At 41.3% G+C, this 27051-nt stretch overlaps 1 protein-coding gene across 5 annotated transcripts in view; it reads left to right on the top strand.

The window, feature by feature from the left end:
* LOC116991956 (dedicator of cytokinesis protein 7-like) overlaps positions 1 to 27051 on the top strand; it is a 142573-nt gene that overhangs the window by 61213 nt on the left and 54309 nt on the right. For 4 of the 5 annotated variants that reach the window (XM_033050971.1, XM_033050970.1, XM_033050969.1 and 1 more), the window contains exons 16-23: positions 5599 to 5669; positions 7990 to 8128; positions 10399 to 10500; positions 12290 to 12376; positions 13674 to 13905; positions 19059 to 19223; positions 21613 to 21788; positions 26188 to 26292. In XM_033050971.1, the coding sequence (XP_032906862.1) occupies positions 5599 to 5669; positions 7990 to 8128; positions 10399 to 10500; positions 12290 to 12376; positions 13674 to 13905; positions 19059 to 19223; positions 21613 to 21788; positions 26188 to 26292 (1077 nt within the window). The remainder of the gene's footprint in view (positions 1 to 5598; positions 5670 to 7989; positions 8129 to 10398; positions 10501 to 12289; positions 12377 to 13673; positions 13906 to 19058; positions 19224 to 21612; positions 21789 to 26187; positions 26293 to 27051) is intronic. The other variant, XM_033050972.1, reaches the window with a different exon arrangement.

Below are 27051 nucleotides of genomic sequence, written 5' to 3'. Positions count from 1 at the left end.
TCTACTAGACCAAGAGGGACCCGTTGGGTCCCGGCATCACACGGGAGGGCTGGACACCCAACACAATATTCCACCTCTCCACCAATTCCAATATTGCTGACCAGTGGGGGGGGGGCTTTCTCTTGCGCTAGTATGAGTGTTGGGGGCCGAAGGTACTGATTTCCAGAGGGCTAGTATGGAATTTGTGGGCCAAATGGATTTTTGGGCTGGCAGCACAGTCACTGAGGGCTGGCAGCTCAGTCACTGAGGGCTGGCAGTACAATCACTGGGACCTGGCAGGCTGGCGGCTGAGAAACTGCCAGAAATTCTGCCCAAAACAGGTGAGACTGTAAGAGAGAAGGGGGAAGAGGGTGGACTGAATGGATTATTTGGCTGGCAGTTCAGTCACTTACAGCTGGTGGGCTGGCAGTTCACTAACTCACGGCTCGTGGGCTGGCAGTGAAGTCACTCACGCCTTGTACGCTGGCAGTTCACTCACCCCCCCCCCCCCACTCTGCTCCTTGCCATTCCCCTCCCACCCACACATTCAGTGCATCTCCAAACAACCTCCCCCCCATGCACTCTTAGTGGCTCTCCCACAGAGCAGCCATTCCTGCCTATTAGGTTCTATTGTGACGAAGAACACACGGCATTAAAAGTGCAAAAAGGTTTTATTAAACTTTAAAATGTGAATGACTCTTAAAATATAAGAACAATTTAAATTTTAAAGATGAGATTTATTAAGTTTTTACTTGTTGTGTCTTGTTGCGTCTTGTTGTGTTCTGCTGCTCACTGCCTCTTGATGACTATTCCCTGTTGATAAAAAGAGACAATTTTAATATAGAGAAAGTCAGCGGTCAAATTTTAAGAAGGAAAATCTGAGAATATCTCAGGTCATCATTCAACGAAGCACGCTATTAATGACAACATTCTTGGGCGATGTTCCATCCTTCAGGGCACCTTTGACATTTCCCTTCATATTTCTGTTGAGCTAGTATGTTGGGCAGAAGGTACTGGTTTCCAGAGAGCTAGTATGGGGTTTGTGGGCTGAATGGATTTTTGGGATGGCAGCTCAGTCACTGAGGGCTGGCAGCTCAGTCACTGAAGCCTGTACAGCCATCACACTATTAAACTTAACAAATAAGCTCTGAACTACGAAATATTATATTATTTCACACACACATATATATTCACATGCACTCACACACATATGCACACACTCATATTCACACACACACATATAATCACGCGCACACACACACATATTCAGACACACACATGTACACACACACACACACATATTCACACACACACACATACATATTCACACACACATACATTCACACGCACACATAGTCACACACATACACATATATTCACACACACACGCACATATATATTCACACACACACACACACATACACACACACACATATAGGGAGGTTTCACGGCAGTCGGGTCACGACCCATGACCCGTACTGTTGCTACGCTACACCAAATGGATTACACGCGATGTACTGCAGGTAGGCACTTACCATTGTTTCCAACTCCATCTTCCAGGGAGATGCTAACCGCATTTCGTTGTCTCTGTACTGTACACTGACAATGACAATTAAAGTTGAATCTGAACGTAGCGGGTCCGTTAAAACCCGCCGAAAATGTCCATTTTGCGCTGCAAATAATTATGGAAATCGGGATGAGCATGTGAGACATTTAGCCTGCTTCAGAATTCCAAAAGCGAGGAGAAATGACGGTAGATAGAAGTGAGAGCTGAAGGGACAACAGACAGAGTGCTTAGCGAACATTGGCCGTTTGCTCACTACATTTCATCAACACTAAAGCATTATTTGTGTTTTTTCTTGATTCCTTTGGCATCTAAAAAGTTTCAGAAGTGATAAATCTGGCTGTAATTTTTTTTTTTTTAAATCGCCCATGGTTCTCAAGTAGGTTTTTACGTACAAAATGAAAACGCATCTGAAGAAAAATTTACAGCCAGATTTATCACTTCTGAGAATTTTTAGATACCAAAGGAATCAAGAAAAAACACGAATAATGCCTTACTGTTGATGAAATGCAGTGAGCAAACACGATAATTCCAATATTTTCAATCACGATATCTGCACAGCCAATGTTTACCAAGCACTTTAGCTGCTGTTGTCCCTTCAATTCTCGCTTCTCTTTACCTACATTTCATTTCACGTTTGGAATTCTAATGTTGGGTACATGTCTCTCACACTTACCCCAACTTCCACAATTTTTTGTCAGAGCACAAATTCAACATTTTGGCAGTTTTTAACAGATAGGAAAGTACGCGTTTCTTGCATTAATAACATATACTGGAAGTGACGGATGTCTTCCAGATGGATTGAGCGGCTCCGTGCGTCAAGTCCTATGACCTTTGACCTTACGTGCAACCCCCTATTCACACACACATATATACACACACATTCACGCAAACATACATATATATTCACACACACAGATATATATTCACACACACATATATATTCACACACACACATATATATACACACACACACATATATATATTCACACACACACACATATTCACACACACACACACATATATTCACACACACACATATATATTCACACACACACATATTCACACACACACACATATATATTCACACACACATATATATATTCACACACACATATATATTCACACACACACATATTCACACACACACACATATTCACACACACACACACACACACACATATATATATTCACACACACACATATTCTCACACACACATACATATATTCACACACACACACATATATATATTCACACACACACATATACATTCACACACACATATATACATTCACACACTCACACATAAATATTCACACACACACACACAACACTAAAATACACTGTGCAAAACGAATATTCAAATCCTGCTGTAGAGTCTTTTGCTGAAACAAAATGCTGCTTTTAAATAACGTCCAACAAACACAGACTTACCATAGAGAAAGCAGCCGAATATTTGAACGAATCTTCAAATCCTGTTGTAGTCTGTAGCTGAAACACAATGCTGAAACACAATTGCAGCTTTTGCTGAAACACAATTGCCGCTGTGGATGCAACAAACAAACAAACACTTACCAGTTCTGTAGAATTATTCAACACCTCGTGCACTCCGTCTTCAGCACCATCTTGCCTCCGACCGAAATGACGTCATCGCCGCCATCTTGCCTCCGACCGGAAATGACGTCATTGCCGCCGGCTTCCCGATTGCCGGAAATGCGGTCATCGCCGTCGGCTTATCGATCGCCGGAAATTACGTCATCGCCGCCATCTTGCAACCGCCAAAATCACAAAATGAGCGCCAATTTTAAATTTAAACACAGTTCTGGTCGAAACAAAAAGCTTCTTTCGCGCATTACTCGCCTGAAAACGTTGCAACAAATGCATTTCAATTTACATCACCATTTCAAACACAATAGACATCATGATTTAGTTACCTGAAAACGGGTGCAACCATTTTAAAACCCAAGAGTAAACAAATTTGCAAAACGCTTTATAACAATAACAAATGCTTTTTATTTCACAGTTCAAACACATATAGATAGACAAATATACAAATGCTTTTTATTTTCAATTCACAGTTCAAACACAATATAGATAGACAAATATACAAATGCTTTTTATTTTCAATTCACAGTTCAAACACAATATAGATAGACAAATATACAAATGCAAATGCTTTTTATTTTCAATTCACAGTTCAAACACAATATAGATAGACAAATATACAAATGCAAATGCTTTTTATTTTCAATTCACAGTTCAAACACAATATAGATAGACAAATATACAAATGCTTTTTATTTTCAATTCACAGTTCAAACACAATATAGATAGACAAATATACAAACTCTTTCCAACAAAATGCCAAGAAACTTCAGAGCATGGTGAATAACATACATATCAATTGGCTGAAAAAGCACACCTCGGAGCAGAGCTGCAGCTCAGAGAGCCGTGACCCTTTCACTTCGTGGTCGGGAAGAAAGTGATTCAAGCGGGACGCTTCCAGGTTTTATAGTCCCTCCCTCCCCTGCCGCCAGCGGGGGCAGCAGAGAGAATGGGGAATGATGTAAAAACATTAATATCTTGGTCATATTTCATCGAGGGGAAAATTCCTCGGCACACATGCGGCAGAGTGGGGCTCTGAGGGAGGTGGCCAAAAATGACGGCCGTAGGTGGCGGCGTTCTCTCGGAAATCGCAGCACAGATCGGGAAAAGCGGTCAAGAACAGAGTTTTAGTAATATAGATATTCACCTTAAGGTTTGTTCTTTCCATTTTACTATTTTCCGCTAATAGTGATGATTCTTTACTAGACTGGTTCACTGGTTATCTATAGTTTAGTTTAGAGATACAGTGTTGAAACAGGCCCTTCGGCCCACTGAGCCCGCATAGACCGGCGATCCCCATACATCCTGCACACACTAGGGACAATTTTACACTTATACCAAGTCAATTAACCTACAAACCTGTACGTCTTTGGAGTGTGGGAGGAAACCGAAGATCTTGGTGAAAACCCACGGGGAGAATGTACAAACTCTGTACAGACAGCACCCGTGGTCGGGATCGAACCCGGATCTCTGGCGCTGCAAGCGCTGTAAGGCAGCAACTCTACTGCTGTGTCACTGTGCCACCCATATCATGCTAGCTCCATATCATATCCACAGTTCTTTCGTCGCAAGAGCTCAAGTAGTAAGCAAGGCCTGAGAACACGACTCGCACACAAAATCTCTCGTAACAGGATGTCTCCATAGTAACCAGGATCAGGCACCCAGCACTATCTTCACATGTGGAGCTGCATATTATTCTGTTCCTGACCTCTCCAAACCTATTTCTTTCATGGACAGAAAATAGCTGGAAAAACTCAACAGGTCATGCAGCAGATATGGATATGGAGAAAGTTTATGTTTCATGTCAAAGACCTCTCACCAGAATGGGAAAGAGAAAACAAAATTGTCTTGTTAGTCAAACATCAGCCGTTTTAAGAGGCTTTTGTATAGATACATGGACATGCAAGGAATGGAGGAACATGGATAACATGCAAGCAGATGAGATTAGTTTATCTTGGCATCATATTTAACACAGACGTTATGGGCCAGATGTCCTGTTCCTCATCTGTATATTTCTGTGCTCTATGCATTTCTTGGCCTCCATAGAGGCTGCTTGATCTATTGAGTTCTTCTAGTAGATTGTTTTTCCTCAAGATTCCAGCATCTGCAGTTTCATGGGTCTCCAGGTACAAGGTCTTGTTTCTCCCCACTCCTTTCTTCGCTGTTCGGTGTTGGCTTTGAGTATCTATCCATTTGTTTTCCCTGTCTACTGCATTTCATGGTCTAAGACATGGTTTTATGTAAAGCCCTCTCTGTATGCTGCCACTTTTACATCCACTAGATTCTATGCATCTTTCAGCAGCTTCTACTGTTTGTTTCAGATGCAAAGCCACAAATTTGTGACTTGCTTTGATGGTTTTGATTTCTATGATCTAATCAGCATCAACTGGAGTGCCTGTCCTGCACAGTACATCCTAACCATTTGTTTCTGCTTTCTGTATAAATGCAGGTTATCTTTGGGAAGTCCAGCTGTGCTGAATTTTCAAGAGAAGCATATTCTGCTGTGGTGTACCATAACAAGTGAGTTCCTTGTGTTAAGGCATACAAGAGAATGACATGCTATGCAGATGTTTCTGCTTGTTGCTGCAGTCAAAAATAAACTGCACCTTATTTTGTTAGTGTGACTATGTCAGCTGTCCATGGAAGTTCTTCAGTTATTTGCCTCCATGGAAGGACTAAGTTCTATAGTTTAGTTTAGTGATACAGTGCCATTTGGCCCGCCAAATCCATGCCGACCAGCGATCCCTGCACACTAACATTAGCCTACACACACACTAGGGACAATTTACAATTTTACCAATCAATTAGCCTACAAACCTGTACATTGTTGGAGTGTGGGGGAAACCAGAGCACCCGGAGAAAACACACAAAGGTCATAGGGAGAACGTGCAAACTCCATACAGACAGTACCCGTAGCCAGGATTGAGCCCACGTTTCTCGCGCTGTGAAGCAGCAACTCCACCGCTGTGCCACCATGTTGCTTAGGGCATTCCTTGCATGGTGCAGCTGAATAATGGAGAGTTGCTGTTGTGTCACTTTGCACCTTCGCAGCACTTTAATCTGGGCACTGCCAGAAACCGTCAGAGATTCTGTAAAGGACTAAATTAGTAGCCCGCCTTGACAACCAAACCAGCAGCCGATTCAACCTTTGTAATCTTTGAGTCTTGCTTATATAATGTGAAGTAGTCAGCTCACAGACGCAGATCACAAATTGGATCAATAAAACTACCTACTCTAATGACGTTGCCTGCGACCTTACACATCATAAGTAACTGTGGAAAGTGATTTAGTGTCCCCCGTCTTGTCCAGTTATCAGCAGCTCAAACGTCACTGTTTTCCCTCAATCACTCTGATGCATCATCTTCATTCCAGCGCTGGATAATTTGTTGTCGATTGATAAGTTGACTTGCTTCACGCTGAATATTGATATAGAATGCCTGAAGAAGATATTGGGAATTAAAGATGGGAAGTAGCTACGTGGTGAAATTTATTGACAGGGGCTCTCTTAAAATAGTTTTTTTAGAGCAGACTGCAAACCTTTTCTTTGAGGCTACACCCACTTCACTCCATGCTGCCTTACGGTGCGAGAAACGTGGGCTCAATCCTGGCTACGGGTACTGTCTGTCTGGAGTTTGAAAAACCACCCACTTTGAAGTTTGGTAAACGTTTCCACAAACTAATTACCAATTCTTTGTGTATGAGCCTAGGCCATCAGAACCAACGACCATTTCAGTTCAGTTTATTATCAAGTGTACTGAGGTACAGTGTATTTATCTATATAAGCAGAACGAGGACTAGTAAGTCTTCAGAGCCGTCAGAGGAAATATTGAGGCAGGTACAATAACATTTAAAATATATTTGGACAGGTACATGGATAGGAAAGGTTTAGTGAGATACATGGGCCAAACATGAGCCAATGGGACTAGCTTAGATGAGGCACCTTAGTTGGCATGGATAAGTTGGGTTTGCTTTCATGCTGTGTGACTATCTCAGACTCATCTCTGGCCTCCTGTTATTATTAAATTGATACAACACTCAAGCAATAATGACAAGAAATACAGGGAGGACTTAAATACCATCATAGAGAGGTAGTATTAAGCAAACTAACAGTGTTAAAGACTGATAAGTCCCTCGGAGATGATAGATGTGGCGACATAGATAGCGAATGCATTGGTTGTCATATTCTAAACGTGTTTGGAGAAGTACCAGATGATTGGAAATCTGCCAAAGTGATAGCCTTATTCAAATAGAGTGGGAAGCAAAATCCAACTATCTAGCCTGGTGGTCTAATGCCTATTAGTGTAAAATATTAGAATAATTTAAGGAGTGTACTAGGTGAATTCGGGGGCAACCTCTGGGAAGGGCGCATCTCTACTGGATGAACATAATGCTTTATGTGCCCGTTTTCAACAGCCAAACAAGCTCCAGATCAGCCCGTCCCCAAGCTGGCTCTGGCCCATTCATCTCGGTGACAGGTCAGATCTGCTTCCAGGAGAATAATCTCTGGAATGAAAGTGAATGACGCATCCACATTAATATTTGCTTACTTACCAGAATATTACACAAAATCTGACACATTGTGTGTTCTTTATGTGGCAATTGAGGCCCTTAGATAGGCTTCTCTGAAGACCCAAAACATCATCGCTTCCTTTTCTGCAGAGTTGCTGTGTGTCTGACCTGCTGAGTTACTCCAGCTTTTTGTGTCTACCTTAGATAGGCAGGCACATGGATATGCAGAGAATAGAGTGATATATGGATCACGTGCATGCAGAGGAGATTAGTTTAACTTCGTATCATGTTCGGCACGGACATCATGTTCAATGTTCTTGTTTTTCCACAGATCTCCAGAGTTTTACGAGGAAATTAAAATGAAAATCCCAGCGAACCTGACAGATAATCACCACATGCTCTTCACCTTTTATCACATCAGCTGCCAGCAGAAACCCAGTTCATCGCTGGAGACACCTGTGGGCTACACGGTAAGTGGCTATGGATCGTTAAAGCAGCCAATGCAATTCTAGGCAGGGCTCCAAAGGCAGTAAAAGATAATGAATAAGGCCTTACTCGTGTTAATTAAATATTAACGTTTGCTCAACATTTAAACTGGTGGGTTGGAATCGTTTCCTTTTTGGAACTATTTCCAAAATAATCTTTCTTTTGCATACTTGTCAAATACACTGAATGTTGATTAACCAGTTCTACAGTGAATTCAACAAGACTTGGCACTTAAATGATGAAATCACAACATGATGCAACTAACAGATCCTGTTGGGATTTTATATAATTTATCTTGCTTTTACTTGGTATTAAGTAATAACACTGGAGTTGGGTCCGTTAAGTGTTTATACTGATAGTGCAATCAAAACTACAGGCTCAAACAACTGCAATAACATTGTCAATGCAGGATATTATAGGGGGAATAGAAGTATTTCTGACAAGTAGGAAGGAAGCATGGGAAACAGGGGCCCGGCGAGTCGATGGAAAGTGTGGGAATGCGGTCCCAGGGAGTGGGAATGTGCGAACGGGGCTCCGGGGAGTTGAGGGGGAAAGTGGAGATGGGCCTAGGTAATGGACGGGGAGAGTGGGAATGGACCTCGGGAGTGAAGTGGAGAGGACACCACAGGAGATCCTTCTTCCCTGTAGTAATCTAACTACCTCCTCCCCTTTCTGTCGTGGGGTAGACTGACTCCCCTTCCCCCTCCCTCCCCAAATCTTTGCACATCACCAATCCTTTCCTTTCGTCACTTTAATTTGATGTTTCATGCATCTTGTGTTCTTATGGCTGTTGGCAGATCAATTTCCCTCCTGGGATGAATAAAGTTCTATCGTATCGTAATGGTAATGGCCCCGGGCAGTGAAGGGGGACTGTGGGAACAGGGCTCAGAGAAGTGGAGGGGGAGGGTGGAAACGGGGCCACAAGGAGGAAGGGACAGGGGTCTCACTTGTGGGAACATGGCCTCCGGGAGTGTGAGAACTGGTGAATGGGGAGCGCAGAAGTTGAATGGGAAACAAATGTTTCCCACTTGCCTGGGGTATCAAACGTAATCAATGGTGATAAAAGACACAAAGTGCTGGAGTAACTCAGCGGGTCAGGCAGCATCTCTGGAGAACATGGATAGGTGACGTTTCGCATTGTGACCTTTCTTCATACCTTAATCGGTGTCTTTTTAAAAGTAGCAGTTTAGACATTTGTCTTTTTCATTTCTTTCAACGGAGCTAGATGGGAAGTAGATGCAAGTCGATCAGGATTTACATAGAGAATATTGGAATCTTACTGTACCTAGATTTAACAATGTAAGATTTGCCATAAAATGGCCTAACATTTTAGCAGATTTTTAGAATAAAAATTCCCCATAACTTTGTTGTGTAAATGAGTGAGTGGGTGGGATGAAAGACACACGTCAAGCACATTCAGATCCTGATATTCAGCTGGAGTTAAACCAAACACAGCAACACATTTGTTGCAGGTTTCTATTTAATTGTAATGAAAATATTGCAAGAGATATCATGTGACACGCTGCCCACTTGTCATCAATTATGTGTAGGAAAGAACTGCAGATGCTGGTCAATTATAATGTACTGTCCCCATTGCGCCTGTTATTGTGGCTCAAAAGAGAAATCAAGTACAGGTAGTTCTGATATAACCTGATAGTCGTGCTTCTTCAAGCCTTGTGTTATTAATATAATTGCATCAATAGGGAAATGGGGTTTGAGAGTTTCAGAATCGCAATATTGAAGTTATTTTTTCAACAGAATTTTCAAAAATTAAAGTCATTTCAATGGCAATAAGTTTACTTTTATTACTGCAAGCTCGAGGTACACTGCTATATTTGATTATTTTGTTTGTGAAGGAATGGGTGACAATTCGGAACGAGATCCTTCCCCAGACTGACAGTCTCGACCCGAAACATCACCCATTCCTTCTCTCCAGAGATGTTGCCTGTCCCGCTGAGTTACTCCAGCTTTTTGTGTCTATCTCCGAGTTAAACCAAGATCTGCAGTTCTTTCCTACACACTTATTCTAGCTGTTGGTTTGAGGGGAATAAATACATTTATAGTATTTATTACATTTATTACATTGTTTCAGACAATTCTGTTCAGCCCTGTTATTGCTTCCAATTCTCCCAATGCTGTTGGTTGTTTGCTTACAGTAGCATAACATGAAAGCTCTGGAGTTGAAGATTAGATGCCCTGTGTTGCAAGTATTGTTATAGCCTCTAATTTCAAACTTTCCAACTCTTTCATTCAGTGGATCCCTTTAATGCAACACGGCCGCCTCCGAACGGGACAATTCAGCCTTCCCGTGTCCGTGGACAAGCCACCGCCCAGTTACTCCGTCCTCACTCCTGATGTAAGTATGATCAAATGCTGCATTGCTTCATCCTCTGCTTCCTCCTCATGCCTGGATTTTGCATTGAAATAATAAACCTACATCGGCTTCTGCCTTTCCTGTCTCAAGCTTGCAACCATAGTTGCCATTCCTCCTATTCATCTAAGAAGGTGCTGGAGATGCTGGTTTAAACCGAAGATAGACACAAAAAGCTGGAGTCTGAAGAAGGGTCTCGACCCGAAACGTCACCCATTCCTTCTCTTCAGAGATGCTGCCTGTCCCACTGAGTTACTCCAGCTTTATGTGTCTAACCTCCTATTCATCTGTTTAAAAAAAAAAATGTATGTTAAACATATGACTTGTCAACCCTTGTTAGATTAGGCATTCTGAATCTTGGCCATTGGCTAATTTTCCCCAATAGGAAGATGCAGTGAAGCCACATTAGGAAATGTTTGGGGCATCATTGACGGAGCAGATGGTATTGGAGGGCAAGAAATAAAATCAAATGTTCAAATCTTGAGGCTTGAGTAAAATAAATATCCTTGACTGGAGAAACAAGAAACTGCAGATGCTGGAATCTTGAACAAAAGACTACATACTGGAGGAACCCAGCAGGTGAGGTAGCATCCGTGGAGGGAATGGTCAGACGACATTTGTCCACAGATGCTGCCTGACCCACTGAGTTCCTCCAGCACTTTGTGTTTTGTTACCTTTAAGGCTGCTGTGCTTTGCAATTGAGAACTGGTTCTTCAGCACCGTAAAAAAAATCGATAGGGTAGAGCAGGATTAACAGCTGACCTTTCTAAAACCTTGCATTATTTTTTCCAAATATGTTGATTTACAGTATTACAGAGATGCTGCCTGTCCCGTTGAGTTACTCCAGCATTTTGTGTCTACCTAGCTGACACGTGACTGCATTAGTGTTACGCAGACAGTGGTTTTCTTTGAAAAGCGTGGTGTGGGTGAAACTGAAATATTTGTGTGAATGTATGTTAACCTTGACTACTTGTTTATAGTGATCCCTCACGTTTTACTTCCTCTGCCAGATGACATTACATTGTATTGTTGATTGTAGGCTTACAGTTAGTTTTCCCCAGCTGGCACTTTGGTATTTTGTCATTTTTCAATGGGAGGAAGGCAGACAGTTGTGGGAGAGAGGAAGTTTATCCCATTCATTAGGTATCCGCAGATTCTGCAATTCAGATGAAACTTCTTGTTGAGAATTCTGCATCCTAAATCGTATTGTGCTCCTGAGAAGGTTTGATTTACAAAGGAAACTATGGAATATATGTGTAGGAAAGAACTGCCGATGCTGGTTTAAATCGAAGGTAGACACAAAATGCTGGAGAAACTCAACGGGACAGGCAGCATCTCTGGAGTCTGAAGAAGGGTCTCAACCCGAAACGTCACCCATTCCTTCTCTCCACAGATGCTGCCTGTCCCGCTGGGAGACTCCAGCATTTTGTGTCTACCTATGGAATATGTGGTTTGTGGGATAGTTAAGATCTATTAATATGGAAGTTGAGGTTGATTTTATTTTACTTGTTATTAGGATACATGTTGCAATAGCAATTAGTATGTCCATATTATCCTGGACGCTCATAATGAGCCAAGGGCTCCCATCATGGGAGTTCCTCAATTGAAGGCATTCCGACAGTGCTATTAGGTAGACAGTTCTAATATTTAGACTTCATCATTCCTATATGCCACACTCATGTTAAATTATCAGTTCTTGCCATGAACCTCATGAGTATCAAAGTTTACGTCCATATATTTATAGATGTTTTGCTCTTATCTTGTGTTCAAAAAGGTCCAGTTGCCAGGTATGAAGTGGGTCGACAACCACAAAGGAGTTTTTAATGTGGAAGTACTGGCAGCATCATCAGTCCATACCCAGGTACAAGTACATTGCTTGGCTGATCCTACACACTCTAAAAGCTCTCAAACAACTCTCTTAAAACTTTGCTCCCTTTCAGAAGACAGATTTTGCTCTTATTTCGGGCGAGAAAATCCAACCGAGAGTTTGTAAATGCAAGGGGAATAGTCGGATGGATATCTTCCCAAACCTCAGATGACTCTGCAGCATTTTTGTTGAAGAGTTTTAAAGACAAAAGATTTTTAATGAAGATTACAATCATTATATTCTTGATAACTGCAAAGGCTGTATGATCCATATGGCCTTTCAAAGTCAACACAGTTTCATGGCTTTCCTCCACCCTATACCTCCAGCTGCATCTTGTAACACAGCACACTCAGATCAAGCAGCCACCAGAACAACCTCCTTTCCAAATGTTTATCCTGCCTGATGTGCAAACATCCCAGAAAGATAAACACTGGACTGAATGGACAAGTAAACCTTGCCTCTTGACATAATTTCACCTCCAAATGAAAACAGACCTAAGATAATAGTTAAAAACCCCAGTGATTTGTTATGATCTATGATATGTGGGTAAAACGATGGTTGAACCTGATTCAGCATATCCTTAAAAGGACATTGAATGAAGATTTGAACGAGAAAACAAATGATTAAAATAACAACCTAACTTGGTTGCTCCTGAGCAGCATTATTTTTTATAAATATTGCACAGAAACCTGAAATTATTCCAAATTATTATTAATTTATATCCTCATATCCTAATTTCTTGATAAATGAATGTGACAAACAATTGTAAAATGGAATTCCTACATTTTCACTAATACTATTTTCCAAAGGCCTGGTCTATTTTTTGAGATTAATGGTATTTATTATCCATCTTTAATTGTCCTTGAGCCGAGAGGTTATTTTAATTAAAAGGCGACTGCTGGAGCTGGATTATATGGTAGAGCAGCCTGGGTATGGATGAGGAATCATTCAAGACACCTGCACATAGAAACATTGAAAACAGGCGCAGGAATAAGCCATTTGGCCCTTGGAGCCAGCATTCCATATGATCATGGCTGATCATCCAGAATCAGTACCCAGTTCCTGCTTTCTCCCCATATCCCTTGATTCCATTAGTCCTAAGAGCTACATCTAACTTTCTCTTGAAAACATCCGGCGAATTTGCCTCCACTGCCTTCTGTGGCAGAGAATTCCACAGATTCACAACTCTCTGGGTGAAAAAGTTTTTCCTCATCTCAGTACTAGATGAGGAATCATTCAAGGATACATGCACAGTGCTTGATTAATCACTTATTGTGCTTTTAATCCTTAGGACCAATTTCTGGATAAGTTTTTTACTCTAGTGCACGTTCTGGAAGAATATTCTTTCCCGTTTCGACTGAAGGATGTGATCATCACAGAGAATAATGTGGAGACAGAACTGAAGGCCAGTATAAACAACCTGCGGTCAGCAAAGATGGAACCACTTCTTCGATTTGTCCACCATGTCCTCAACAAACTCATCCTCCTAATTGTGCGGCCTCCAGTTATCAGCGGCCAAATAGGTATGAGCCGACTTTCTCCCCAAAGCTCACATGTGCCATTTATTATTTAGAACAGTTCATTATATCTCATCATTTATGCTTGCACAGAAAGCATGTCTAATAACACAGTGCAGAATTTACCAATGTTAAGCAGTGAAACAAAGTGGCCTTTTGGATGCCATAACAATTGATAGGACACTTGAGACTACAACTGAAATAATCATGAGGTCATAAGTAATGGGAGCAGAATTAGGCCATTCGGCCCATCAAGTCTACTCCTCCATTCAATCATGGCTGATCTATCTCTCCCTCCTAACCCCATTGTTCTGCCTTCTCACCATAACCCCTGAACTAATCAAGATGGTTCATCCCAATGTCATTCCTGCAAAAGCAGTTACAAAATGAAGGAGATGAAGGGTGTCGAATGGGATAGTGGAGGATGGAGTTAAAGGGAAAGGGTTTCTTAAATGTGTGAGCGTAGAGACAGAGGGGTGTAAAATGAGGGTAGAAGCAATAGGTAGCAAGGTGAAAAGTAAAAGTGGCAGGCAGACAAAACCTCAGAACTTAAAGAAAACCTTAAGAACTTAAAGAAAGGTAACTTTGAGGGTATGAGACGTGAATTGGCCAAGATTGACTGACAATTAATTCTAAAAGGGTTGACGGTGGATATGCAATGGAAGACATTTAAAGACTGCATGGATGAACTACAAAAATTGTTCATCCCAGTTTGGCAAAAGAATAAATCAGGGAAGGTAGTGCATCCGTGGATAACAAGGGAAATCAGGGATAGTATCAAAGCGAACGATGATGCGTACAAATTAGCCAGAAAAAGCAGCATACCGGAGGACTGGGAGAAATTCAGAGACCAGCAGAGGAGGACAAAGGGCTTAATTAGGAAAGGAAAAATAGATTATGAAAGAAAACTGGCAGGGAACATAAAAACTGACTGCAAAAGTTTTTATAGATATGTGAAAAGAAAGAGATTAGTTAAAACAAATGTAGGTCCCTTGCAGTCAGAAACAGGTGAGTTGATCATGGGGAACAAGGATATGGCGGACCAATTGAATAACTACTTTGGTTCCGTCTTCACTAAGGAAGACATAAATAATCTGCCGGAAATAGCAGGGGACCGCGGGTCAAAGGAGTTGGAGGAATTGAGTGAAATCCAGGTTAGCCGGGAAGTGGTGTTGGGTAAATTGAATGGATTAAAGGCCGATAAATCCCCAGGGCCAGATAGGCTGCATCCCAGAGTAATTAAGGATGTAGCTCCAGAAATAGTGGATGCATTAGTAATAATCTTTCAAAACTCTTTAGATTCTGGAGTAGTTCCTGAGGATTGGCGGGTAGCAAACGTAACCCCACTTTTTAAGAAGGGAGGGAGAGAGAAAACGGGGAATTACAGACCAGTTAGTCTAACATCGGTAGTGGGGAAACTGCTAGAGTCAGTTATTAAAGATGGGATAGCAGCACATTTGGAAAGTGGTGAAATCATTGGACAAAGTCAGCATGGATTTACAAAAGGTAAATCATGTCTGACGAATCTTATAGAATTTTTCGAGGATGTAACTAGTAGCGTGGATAGGGGAGAACCAGTGGATGTGGTGTATCTGGACTTCCAGAAGGCTTTCGACAAGGTCCCACATAAGAGATTAGTATACAAACTTAAAGCACACGGCATTGGGGGTTCAGTATTGATGTGGATAGAGAACTGGCTGGCAAACAGGAAGCAAAGAGTAGGAGTAAACGGGTCCTTTTTACAATGGCAGGCAGTGACTAGTGGGGTACCGCAAGGCTCAGTGCTGGGACCCCAGCTATTTACAATATATATTAATGATCTGGATGAGGGAATTGAAGGCAATATCTCCAAGTTTGCGGATGACACTAAGCTGGGGGGCAGTGTTAGTTGTGAGGAGGATGCTAGGAGACTGCAATGTGACTTGGATAGGCTGGGTGAGTGGGCAAATATATGGCAGATGCAGTATAATGTGGATAAATGTGAGGTTATCCATTTTGGTGGCAAAAACAGGAAAGCAGACTATTATCTAAATGGTGGCCGACTCGGAAAAGGGGAGATGCAGCGAGACCTGGGTGTCATGGTACACCAGTCATTGAAAGTGGGCATGCAGGTGCAGCAGGCAGTGAAGAAAGCGAATGGTATGTTAGCTTTCATAGCAAAAGGATTTGAGTATAGGAGCAGGGAGGTTCTACTGCAGTTGTACAGGGTCTTGGTGAGACCACACCTGGAGTATTGCGTACAGTTTTGGTCTCCAAATCTGAGGAAGGACATTATTGCCATAGAGGGAGTGCAGAGAAGGTTCACCAGACTGATTCCTGGGATGTCAGGACTGTCTTATGAAGAAAGACTGGATAGACTTGGTTTATACTCTCTAGAATTTAGGAGATTGAGAGGGGATCTTATAGAAACTTACAAAATTCTTAAGGGGTTGGACAGGCTAGATGCAGGAAGCTTGCTCCCGATGTTGGGGAAGTCCAGGACAAGGGGTCACAGCTTAAGGATAAGGGGGAAATCCTTTAAAACCGAGATGAGAAGAACTTTTTTCACACAGAGAGTGGTGAATCTCTGGAACTCTCTGCCACAGAGGGTAGTCGAGGCCAGTTCATTGGCTATATTTAAGAGGGAGTTAGATGTGGCCCTTGTGGCTAAGGGGATCAGAGGGTATGGAGAGAAGGCAGGTACGGGATACTAAGTTGGATGATCAGCCATGATCATATTGAATGGCGGTGCAGGCTCGAAGGGCCGAATGGCCTACTCCTGCACCTAATTTCTATGTTTCTATCAGGGTTCCAGCTATTGCTACCTTGGTTTTCCAAGTAGAACATTTTCTTTGAGAGAATGCTGAAGGAAATGAATATTGTTCCTTCAACTTTTAGGAGTATCAAAAACAACTGGACATAGTTTTGAGCTGAGAGGTAGGATCTGAGGTGTTAGTTCATTACATACACACACAGATATCTGGAACACGTTGTCAGAGGTGGTGGTGGAATCGGTTACAATTTCTTTGTTGAAGAGGCAGACCTTGTATCAGCAAGGCATAGAATAATGTGACCCTAATGTGGACAAATAGGATTGGTGGAAGGGGACCAAAAGGCTAGCATGGCCTTGTGGGCTGAAGGGCCCATTTCTGCACTATGCAGTTCCGTGACTCATTAGGTAACCATTTGTAGTGCCACCGACATCCTGAGTACACTCCTGGTTGTCATTCTCTAACTAATACATAGATCTTATATTCAGCCATAACTGCTTTGTTCACATTTTGTTGTCACCAGAAACTGAGATCAGTTCAATGCATTTAATATGGGATAAATGTGTTGCTGTTTCATCTGTAGTTGTATTAATCTGAAGGTGCTGTGCAGTGCCAGAGGTGTTTACAATGTTTTAGGTCACGGTTAATCTTCTGAATGTCAGGAAATTCATCTGGCCAATATGTGCATCCTGAACTAATGTCAACAAGTAAGGGAGAGTTCCTCACTTTTGTATGTGATTGGATTGATCAATTTAAAGTTGGGAAGTTACACCAGTTCCAACGTATTTGAGTGAACAAATTTACAAATGCAAAAAGCTTTCCTTAAGGTTGGGAAAACACAGCAGTAGAAAACTTATGTGGTAGAACAAAAGACGGCGAAATGATGCATCAAGGCTCACATGTCCCTTGATCTTGGGAAACCAAAAAATCCACGTTCATCTTATCTTTGTGATTTTCAATCTTAACAAAATAGTTGTTGGGTGTGTATAGTTTCAGCACTTGATGTTTCATCAGCTAATAACACAATGTTTTAGTTTTAATTTCCTCGCTGTAAATCATGTCAGGCTACGTTCCCTGGGCAACTGTAATCTGTCCACTCATTGGATTCTGTGTCCTTCATTTGAAGCACAACTGCAGTGGGGTTATTGACATATTTCTTTATTCCCATCTCCTTGTGTTTGGGGGATTAATTTCCTCAACAAAGGATATCAAGATGTGACTCTTCATCTGATGAAGAATCTCGACCAAAACGTCACCTATTCCTTTTCTCCAGAGATGCTGCCTGACTCGCTGAGTTACACCAGCATTTTGTGTCTATCTTCAGTGTAAACCAGTATCTGCAGTTCCTTCCTACACATATCACAATTAATACTGTACGAAAATTCATTTGTAATATGAACATTAGCCAGGGTCAGATTTGATTTGTAGTGCTCTTGCTATATTGCATAGCACACCATTGTGAAGCCAGGTCATGCAAATCACTTGCTTTAGGGGAACTGGCAACATCCATAGCTATGGCTCCATGTGCTCTTAGTTTTCCAGGAGCAGCATTTACCTCACAACTTCACCTCCTCTCGGTTTGGCTATCTTTTGTAGCTGTATATTGCCTCACACCTCTCATGCATAATATTCAACATGCCTTTAGATGGATATTTGGCAGACTCCTGAAGTACAACATCGGATAAATAATCTACGGAAAATTCATGGCTTGCCGCAATTTGGACTCTCCAATGGTCACATTGACACAAACCTTTCAATAAAATTAAACTATTATAAATCTGGAAATTCAAACTTGCCAAATATATTCCTGCAGCATTTCCACATCCTATGATGTGTGAGTTTAGGCGACACAGTCTCCGGGTGATCCGGTTTCTTCCCATATTCCAAAGACGTATAGGTTTATAGGTTAAATGGCTTCAGTAAAATTGTCCCTAATGTGTAGAATAGTGCTGGTATACGCAGTGGCGGACTGGGTCTAAAAATATTGGTTGCCAGGAGACAAAGGGGGCCCACCCACAACTACAATGCTATAATTTAACAGGGGCCCACTTGCCATCACTTGCTATCACTTCATCAGGGGCCCACTTGCCATCGGGCAAGCTGACACCCTGGCCAGTCCGCCACTGGGTATACGGGATGATCGCAGGTCGACGCGGACTCGGTGGGCCGAAGGGCCTGTTTCCGCTCTGTAGGTCTAAAGTCTAACGGTGAAGCACACTAATGTCATATCAATGCATCATCTTTACAGTTTTAAATACACTATAAATGTTAATAAAATGGCTGTAAAATATATTGTCAAGGCAGAGGAAATGCAAATTGACAGATTAATACTTTGCCATGTTGTCACCAAATAGATTAATTGAATTCCCTGAAGAACGGAATAAGTATATAAATCTTTTTATATTACAGTAAATCTGGGTCGAGCTGCTTTTGAAGCAATGGCTCAGCTCGTCAATCAGATCCATAAAAACTTAGAAGGAAATCAAGACCAACATGGACACAACAACCTTCTGGCATCCTATATATATTATATGTTTCACCTTCCAGACAGTGACCACCATCCGCAGTTCCCCGGTATGTATACATGTGAATGCTGTACTTATCCTGGGATAATATGTCATTACTGCACTAAATGTATGCTTTCATCAGGGTGACTCATTAGTACACTCTGAAAAACTAACTTAAAGACTGTCAGAGTATCCATTTTTAAATGTCAGTTTTATAGTGGAAAAATAAAAATAAATCAAGCTGACTTTGAGGTAAGGACTTAATTATATGTGCCAATTATCTGTACCCTCCACTTGAAGAATCACATACAGTGCTACTGAACGTAAATCTGTGTTCTGTCTGTGTCCAATGGACTACATTTTCGACTTTGATTTGAGATGTGCTGGAGAGCGTGCAGAGGAGATTAATCAGTTTTTGCCTTGATTAGAGGACTTCAATTTTGGGAAAGATTGGATCGGATTGTTTTCTCTGAAGTGATGGAGGCTCAGAGGCAATTTGAAGTATATAAGATTATAAGAGGCATGGATGGGATAGGTATTCAAAATCATTTTCTCATGAAGGAGTATCAGAAACAACTGGACATAGTTTTGAGCTGAGAGGTAGGATCTGAGGGGTTAGTTCATTACATACACACACAGATATCTGGAACACATTGTCAGAGGTGGTGGTGGTGGAATCAGTTACAATTTCATTGTTGAAGAGGCAGACCTTGTATCAGCATGGCATAGAATAATGTGACCCTAATGTGGACAAATAGGATTGGTGGAAGGGGACAAAAAGGTTAGCATGGCCTTGTTGGGCTGAAGGGCCCATTTCTGCACTGTGCAGTTCCGTGAGTCGTTAAGTAACCATTTGCAGTGCCACAGACATCCTGAGTACACTCCTGGTTGTCCTTCTCTAACTAATACATAGATCTTAAATTCAGCCATAACTGCTTTGTTCACATTTTGTTGTCACCAGAAACTGAGATCAGTTCAATGCATTTAATATGGGGTAAATGTGTTGCTGTTTCATCTGTAGTTGTGTTAATCTGAAGGTGCTGTGCAGTGCCAGAGGTGTTTACAATGTTTTAGGTCACGGTTAATCTTCTGAATGTCAGGAAATTCATCTAGTCAATATGTGCATCCTGAACTAATGTCAACAAGTAAGGGAGAGTTCCTCACTTTTGTATGTGATTGGATTGATCAATTTAAAGTTGGGAAGTTACACCAGTTCCAACTTATTTGAGTGAACAAATTTACAAATGCAAAAAGCTTTCCTAAAGGTTGGGGGAAAAACAGCAGTAGAAAGCTTATGTGGTAGAACAAACGTTGGCGAAATGATGCATCAAGGCTCACATGTCCCTTGATCCTGGGAACCCAAAAGGTCCACATTTATCCATTTTATTCTTATCTTTATGATTTTCAGTCTTAACAAAATAGTTGTTGGGTGTGTATAGTTTCAGCACTTGATGTTTCATCAGCTAATAACACAATGTTCTAGTTTTATTCCATAAATAAAGGTGTTCCACAGATAAGTGCCAATTGTCAAAAGTGTAATATCTCAGTCTCCTGCTTGGATTCAAGACAACACTTTATCAGTTGGCAATGTGGCTATAGCATTCCCAGAGTATATATCAACGTCTTTTCTTTGTTAGATTATGGAGTCTTTAACTGCTCCTGGGACATAACGGCATAATGAATAGGAATAGAATTAGGCCATTCGGCCCATCAAGTCTACTCTGCCATTCAGTCGTGGCTGATCTATAATGATGGGCATCCAGGAAGTATCACAACAGAAGGGTCTCGTCCTGAAACGTCACCCATTCCTTTTCTCCAGAGATGCTGCCTGTCCCACTGAGTTACTCCAGCATTTTGTGTCTATCTTTGGTTTACTGTCACTTGTACCGAGTTACAGTGAAAAGCTTTTGTTCCGTTCTGATCAGTCAGCATAAGACAAAATATGATTACAATCAAACCATCCACAGTGTACTGATATATAGTGTACATGTGACTGCAGGCGGCCCACCAGGCCCCTCTTGATTCTCAGCAGCACAGTCCACTGGGTCCCTCTTTGTTCTTGACGGCATGTTGCAGCTCCATGCCACTGTGCTTTTGTATCCTTAGATGGTGAGTATTTTGGATAGTCACGTCTTTTTTATGTTTTGTTAGTTGAGCCACAGATGTTGGACAGAACACCAGCATGATCTCTCCTTTGTCTTGGACGATCTTTTGACTCCCCCTGTCAAGGCCCCTGTGTGATATTTAATTCAAAGGGTGGTTGTACTCTCTCATTGCAGCATTGGGACACAAACACATTTGCACTCATTCTCAGTAGTTGATAAAGTTATGGGTGTATTGCATATTTAGATGTATCGGTTTAATTTCAACCTTTCCTACGTTATACATTCACCAATATACTGAACAAGTGTAATATCTTGCTAATCACTTGTTTTATTATATTCTACTGCTTGCAGGATTAAGCAGCCCGTTATACACTGGCCCCATTCAATATGCCACCTTGTCTCGTGCTACTGCCAGGCCTACCAGCCTAAACCTGTCTCGTTCAAAGAGCATCAGCAACAGCAATCCAGATCTTGCCACCACGCCAACAACACCAGATGATGAGGTGAAAAAAATCATGGGTTGCAAAGTAAGTGCTAATGAATTTGCAATGTAACTCTTTATAAAGCACTGGATTGCACCTGACTGAAGTAGATATCAGTGCGCTGGCCTGCATATGCATGTTTCTGAACGTTATTCACACAACTAACAACACTGGTGGTTAAATGAGCCTGCTCTTGCCTATTACACATTCCATGGTTTATATGTGTTGCAGGGAGAAAGTGTGTGGGGAGTTTTATGCTTTCTGACCCAATGATATGTGAAAAAGCTAAGTTCCTATACTTGTTATGCACTTTCTGTTCAATCATTTTTTTGTTTCTGGCAAAGTTAGATTCCTGCTAACAGGTCGGACTGCTTTGTATAGGGTCCACATTATTGATCATGTATTACCAATGAATTCAATTAACCCGTTTAAATGTTGTTATAATCAGAGACATCGGAGCAGAATTAGGCCATTCGGCCCATCGTGTTTACTCCGCCATTCAATCATGGCTGATCTATATTTCCCTCTCAACCCCATTCTTCTGCTTTCTACCCGTAACCTTTGAGGCTGTCACTAGAGACACCGTTGCAATCACCAAAGAAGGTATGGAGGTGCACCCCAGTGCAACAGTCGTTGGATTTGACAGGGCCCAGCTGATCCCAGAGCTAAAGAAGACTGCTGCAACTATGACCAGAGGCAGCGCCTGCGTGCTTGTATGCTTCTTTGTATTTTGTGGAGAGTGACTGTTTGACATCAGGCTTTGGGTCTGTTGTGGGAATGCGTAGGAACTGGAGCAGGCTGATTTGCATTTGGCTATCCATGGCATGGAATCCTATCAATGCTTTTAGTTCTTTAACTGAAGTCGGAATTCAATTTTTGACTGTCGGACAAGTAAGGTGAAAAAGATTTGTCCTGTATCGTAGCACAGATTGTAATTTTAACAGCAAAGTGTGCACTTAAAGAGCAGTTTGTGATTTGACAACAGGGATACGGGTTCTGAAATTCCAACCAGCTTTCAAGAAGTATCATCGACTTTAAAGCCACTTTTTAATAAAGCTAAATATTGGCCCTTTTTCAGAGTTTGTGCAGCTTTTACAGTAATATAGTCCTGCCAGAATCATAACATGGCAACCACCTCCTTGTTGCAGAGGTTGTGTTAGTTTCCCTTCTATGTGGGGAAACGAAAAACAATGCACTTGTTTTCAACTAATTGTTAGAAATGCAACAAACATATATTCTAGCTTGGTTTATAGATCAGCCTGGTGTGGACAGATCAAAGTACTGAAGGGAGAACCATTGGATGATAGTTGACATTTGTTGTTGTGCTAAGCCAACATGGAGCCATCTGCTCCATTTTTATTTCAATTACAGTTTTATGACTTAGAATGCTTAACTTTTCAATTTTAATCCAAAAAGTAGGGATTAGCAGTGAATGTGTTTTTTGTTCCAGATCCATCTATAATGCCATATGCCAAAACATGGATGTTAAAGGAAATGACATTTTTCACCAGTCTTTAGCTGAAAGCTGGGTTTTGAAGTCTAGAAAGTGGGCTCTATTCTGTTTTGATCTTGGATATCATGGTCAGGTTCTGCACTAATAACATTTCTCGTGTTCTTGAACTCATTAGAGAAAGGGACATGAAAACCAGCACAAGGGATCTGCAATAAGTGTCTTGGAATTCTTCAGGTGTCCGCTGCATTGATAGCGGGTGACCACGAGAAACGTGTCTGACATTTGGAAATATATGGCAAAGTACTTTTCAACATTGAAAAATAAAAGATCTTGGAATGATGGAGAAATCAGAAAATTGGATGATATATTGATAATTATGAAGCAAAATTGAATGATATATTGATAATTATGAAGCAAAATAATTAGGAATTAACAGATTGGTCCTTAAGTTGAATGTTGATTGAATTGAATCACTGGCAGCTTCATCACATAGAAAATGGGTGAGGTTCATTACCCTGTAAAACTATATACAGAATGTCACATGGAACTTTGTTTCTGGTTGAATTTGTTGTTTGTGGTGTCGAATGTTTCTGGTTATTGGGCTGGACTGGAGCTTCAGCTCCCACTTATTATGTAAGGTTAGAAGGCAGCTGTGTGGTGTTGGAAGATATTGTTTGCGTTCAGCTTCTCCACTACTCCACTGTAGCAGGCCAGATGTTAGCTGTTAGTATTTATTGACTGAGAGGGGCCATTGCCTTGTGTTCTGCAGTGTGCTTATGTGATAGATTATACTTGAATGTAGCAATACCCACTGGGAAAATTCCTTCTAAGCAGTGACTTAATGGGATAATAAGGCCTGGAAATAATGTTTGATTCTGACTTTTCTGCCTCCAATGCTGGTATTCATGGCTCAATGTTAATTGTTGTATTATATTTAATGGTGATGAATAGTAAAATTGCTGATGGAAAAAAATCATGGGACTTCTTTTACTGACAATCTGCTATATATCTGTGTTTCCAGATGGGACTGCATGCCTGTCCAAGTCTGGGATGGTGGGCACTTACTACTCTGGGAATGAGGGATATCACGATAATACTGTTCCCTTGGCGATGTACAACCAGATACTGGCTTATGTTTAAATGATGGGCTTAATGCAGGAATTTATATGAAAATGTGGCTATAAAATTACTAACTTTTTCAAATATTATTGCTGGTGCTTTATGGTTGGCATGCAACCAGAAACAGGCCATGAAGCTGATAGTTGTTTCTCAGATGTAATCTAATCTAACTCCACTCTTCTAACCATGCCCCGTGCCTTATAGGTTTATTTATTTTCCTCCTTGAGAAGCTATTTTAGTTTTGATAGTTGTTAGGAATTTTTTTAAACACTGTTTGGAAAATAGAACAGATAATCCCACTCAGGAGTCTGCCAAAAAAAGGTTGTTGTTGAGGCAAAGTCTCTCTCTTGAGACGGAAGAGCAATTGGGAACAATTGGGAGGATTATGTAAAATGCTGAAGTTGCAAACAAATATTTATACTTTAGAGATACAGCATGGAAACAGGCCCCTCGGCCCACCAAGTCCACACCGACCCTCGAACACCCAGTACACTAGTTCTATCCTACACACAAGGGGCAATTTATAGTAGGCAATTAACCTGCAAACCTGCACATCTTTGGAATGTGGAAGAAAACTGGGGGGAGACCGGAGAAACCCATGCGGTCACGGAGAGACTCCGTTCCAACAGTTGTAGTCTGGATCGAACACGATTCTCTGCCGCTGTAAGGCAATTGTAGGGAAGTAGATCAGAGCCAGAGCAAAGGCAAATACTGCATTAAATCTGATTTAAACCCCTTGTCTTAATTAGAGTATGTGGAGGCAGGCTAGTAGAAAGAAAGACCATCTGCTCCATGAAATCTTTCCATTCTGCTCCTTTTGATAATCTTAATCTGTTATTCCACTTTACAGGAGGTGGTTATTTTTCCTTGTAAATTAGATTTGAGATCCAAAATAGATCCAAGATCCAAAACCAGAAATATCTGCTTTGTGGATTGCAATCTCCATGCTAATCAAGTTAAGGTTACCCAGTTTGGTGGCCGATATTTTAAATACAGAATAATGTCCAATCTCAAGGAAAAGTCTAACAAACACATTAAGACAAATTGAGGATTGCAGTTAAATCGACAGAGCACGGAAAACAGGGACATGTATTTCACACAGGATGGTGGTAATATGGAAGGAGCTGCCACAGAAGCTATCAATTAAAATGTTTTTGGATAGGAACGGAGTAGAGGGATGCGAGCAAATGGGATGAATATAGATTTGGCCTCAGGCCATCATGGACAACTTGGGATGAAGCCCTTGTTTCTGTGCTGTACAAACAACTAGGACTCTGTGACTCCATAACTCAGGTTAAAAATAATGCAGTAAAATCAGGCAACCGTTTTCAAGCAAAGAGAAGCCAAAATATGGAGTTTGTGAATCTTTCAAAAGGTTAAAAGTGGACAGGTTAAGTTAACAAGAGATATGCTGCATTTATATGTCAAAAATTATGAGACTGCAGATGGATAAAGGGGATGATCTGTAAAAATAAGCAGCCCAGTACCCTCAATGATTTTACCAATTCCAGAGGATTTTCCTTTCCAATGGATAAATATGAATTTCAAATTCATTGGCTCTGGTAAGGTTCTAACACTACCTACCTAGCATAATGCCCCAAAATTAATGGAGAGCCAATGTTTTCATGATGTTTTGTTGACTGAAATTTTGTAAGTTGTGTTATCTAGTATGTGGTTTGCCACGATTTGCAAGTTGGCTTAGAAAAGATAGTCAGTCAACGTTAAATTGACCATTTTAAATGCATCCAGGATGCAGGTTTATCGTGATATCCCAGCTGCAACTCTCTGTTCTCACTGTTAATGATTGTGTTATAGCTGGACTCTCGTTTTTACCTTGTGTTTCCTCCTTATCCTGCCTCCTTTACCTGCCAGGGGATCGATCGTTCACACTCCTGGGTTAATTCTGCTTACGCTCCCGGTGGGCCAAAGGCTGTCTTGCGGAGAAACCATCCCAATTCAAGCTGTGATCTAAAGCAGGTGCAGAACTGGCGTTTTCGTCTTAAAACATTCATCAAAGCATCATCATCAATCACACATTGATTGCTTTCTCATTTTGCCATTTTCTACCAGGACAAACAAGTGCAGTGCAAAATCACATCCAGTTCATTTATCTTATTTTCATTCTCTCTGCTCTACTAATAGGTGATGGGGACAGCAGTTCAAGGAAAGAGTGCTCTGATTCCAAAACTAAATCTTCCTTCTGTTCACTAAGCTGAGGCAAATCTCCACGTGCACCAATCTCACCTCAGCTTCTTTCTGCGATATATCATTTTGTCCAATTGCTCTAACTATACAACCCAATCAGGGTTATGATCTTGATGTGGCATTGCTTGACAAACTGGGCATGCATCCAGTCAGAGTTGCAAGTTTGCTTTACGTGGTTAGAATGAGAGACCACAAAGGCATGAGCATCTGAACACAAGGCTTATAACCCCGTTCAGCAGTTGCTATTTACTAAATGCAGCGATAGTCCCAGTGTGTACCACTGAATCGGGCAAGGCATGGTAGAGCTTTTGCTAAGTGTTAAACGAAAACTGTGATGTTAACATTTTGCCTGTAACAGGCTTGTACCATCCCTATTTGTTTTCCTTCTGAGTAAAGGATAAAATTAGTGTGAGAGTACAGGAGCAGTTTCGAATACACTGGTCCATCCCCACGTCCCTACAGCTAAGAACATTTTGCTCTTTATGTGAGTTTCTGTAGTTCCACATGGCTGAAGGAACCCATGATAGAGAT

Source organism: Amblyraja radiata, chromosome 35 (assembly GCF_010909765.2).
Source record: "Amblyraja radiata isolate CabotCenter1 chromosome 35, sAmbRad1.1.pri, whole genome shotgun sequence".
NCBI classification, from domain to species: Eukaryota; Metazoa; Chordata; class Chondrichthyes; order Rajiformes; family Rajidae; genus Amblyraja; species Amblyraja radiata.
Note: the sequence above shows the minus strand (reverse complement) of the source record. Positions and strands in the feature narration are given on the sequence as shown.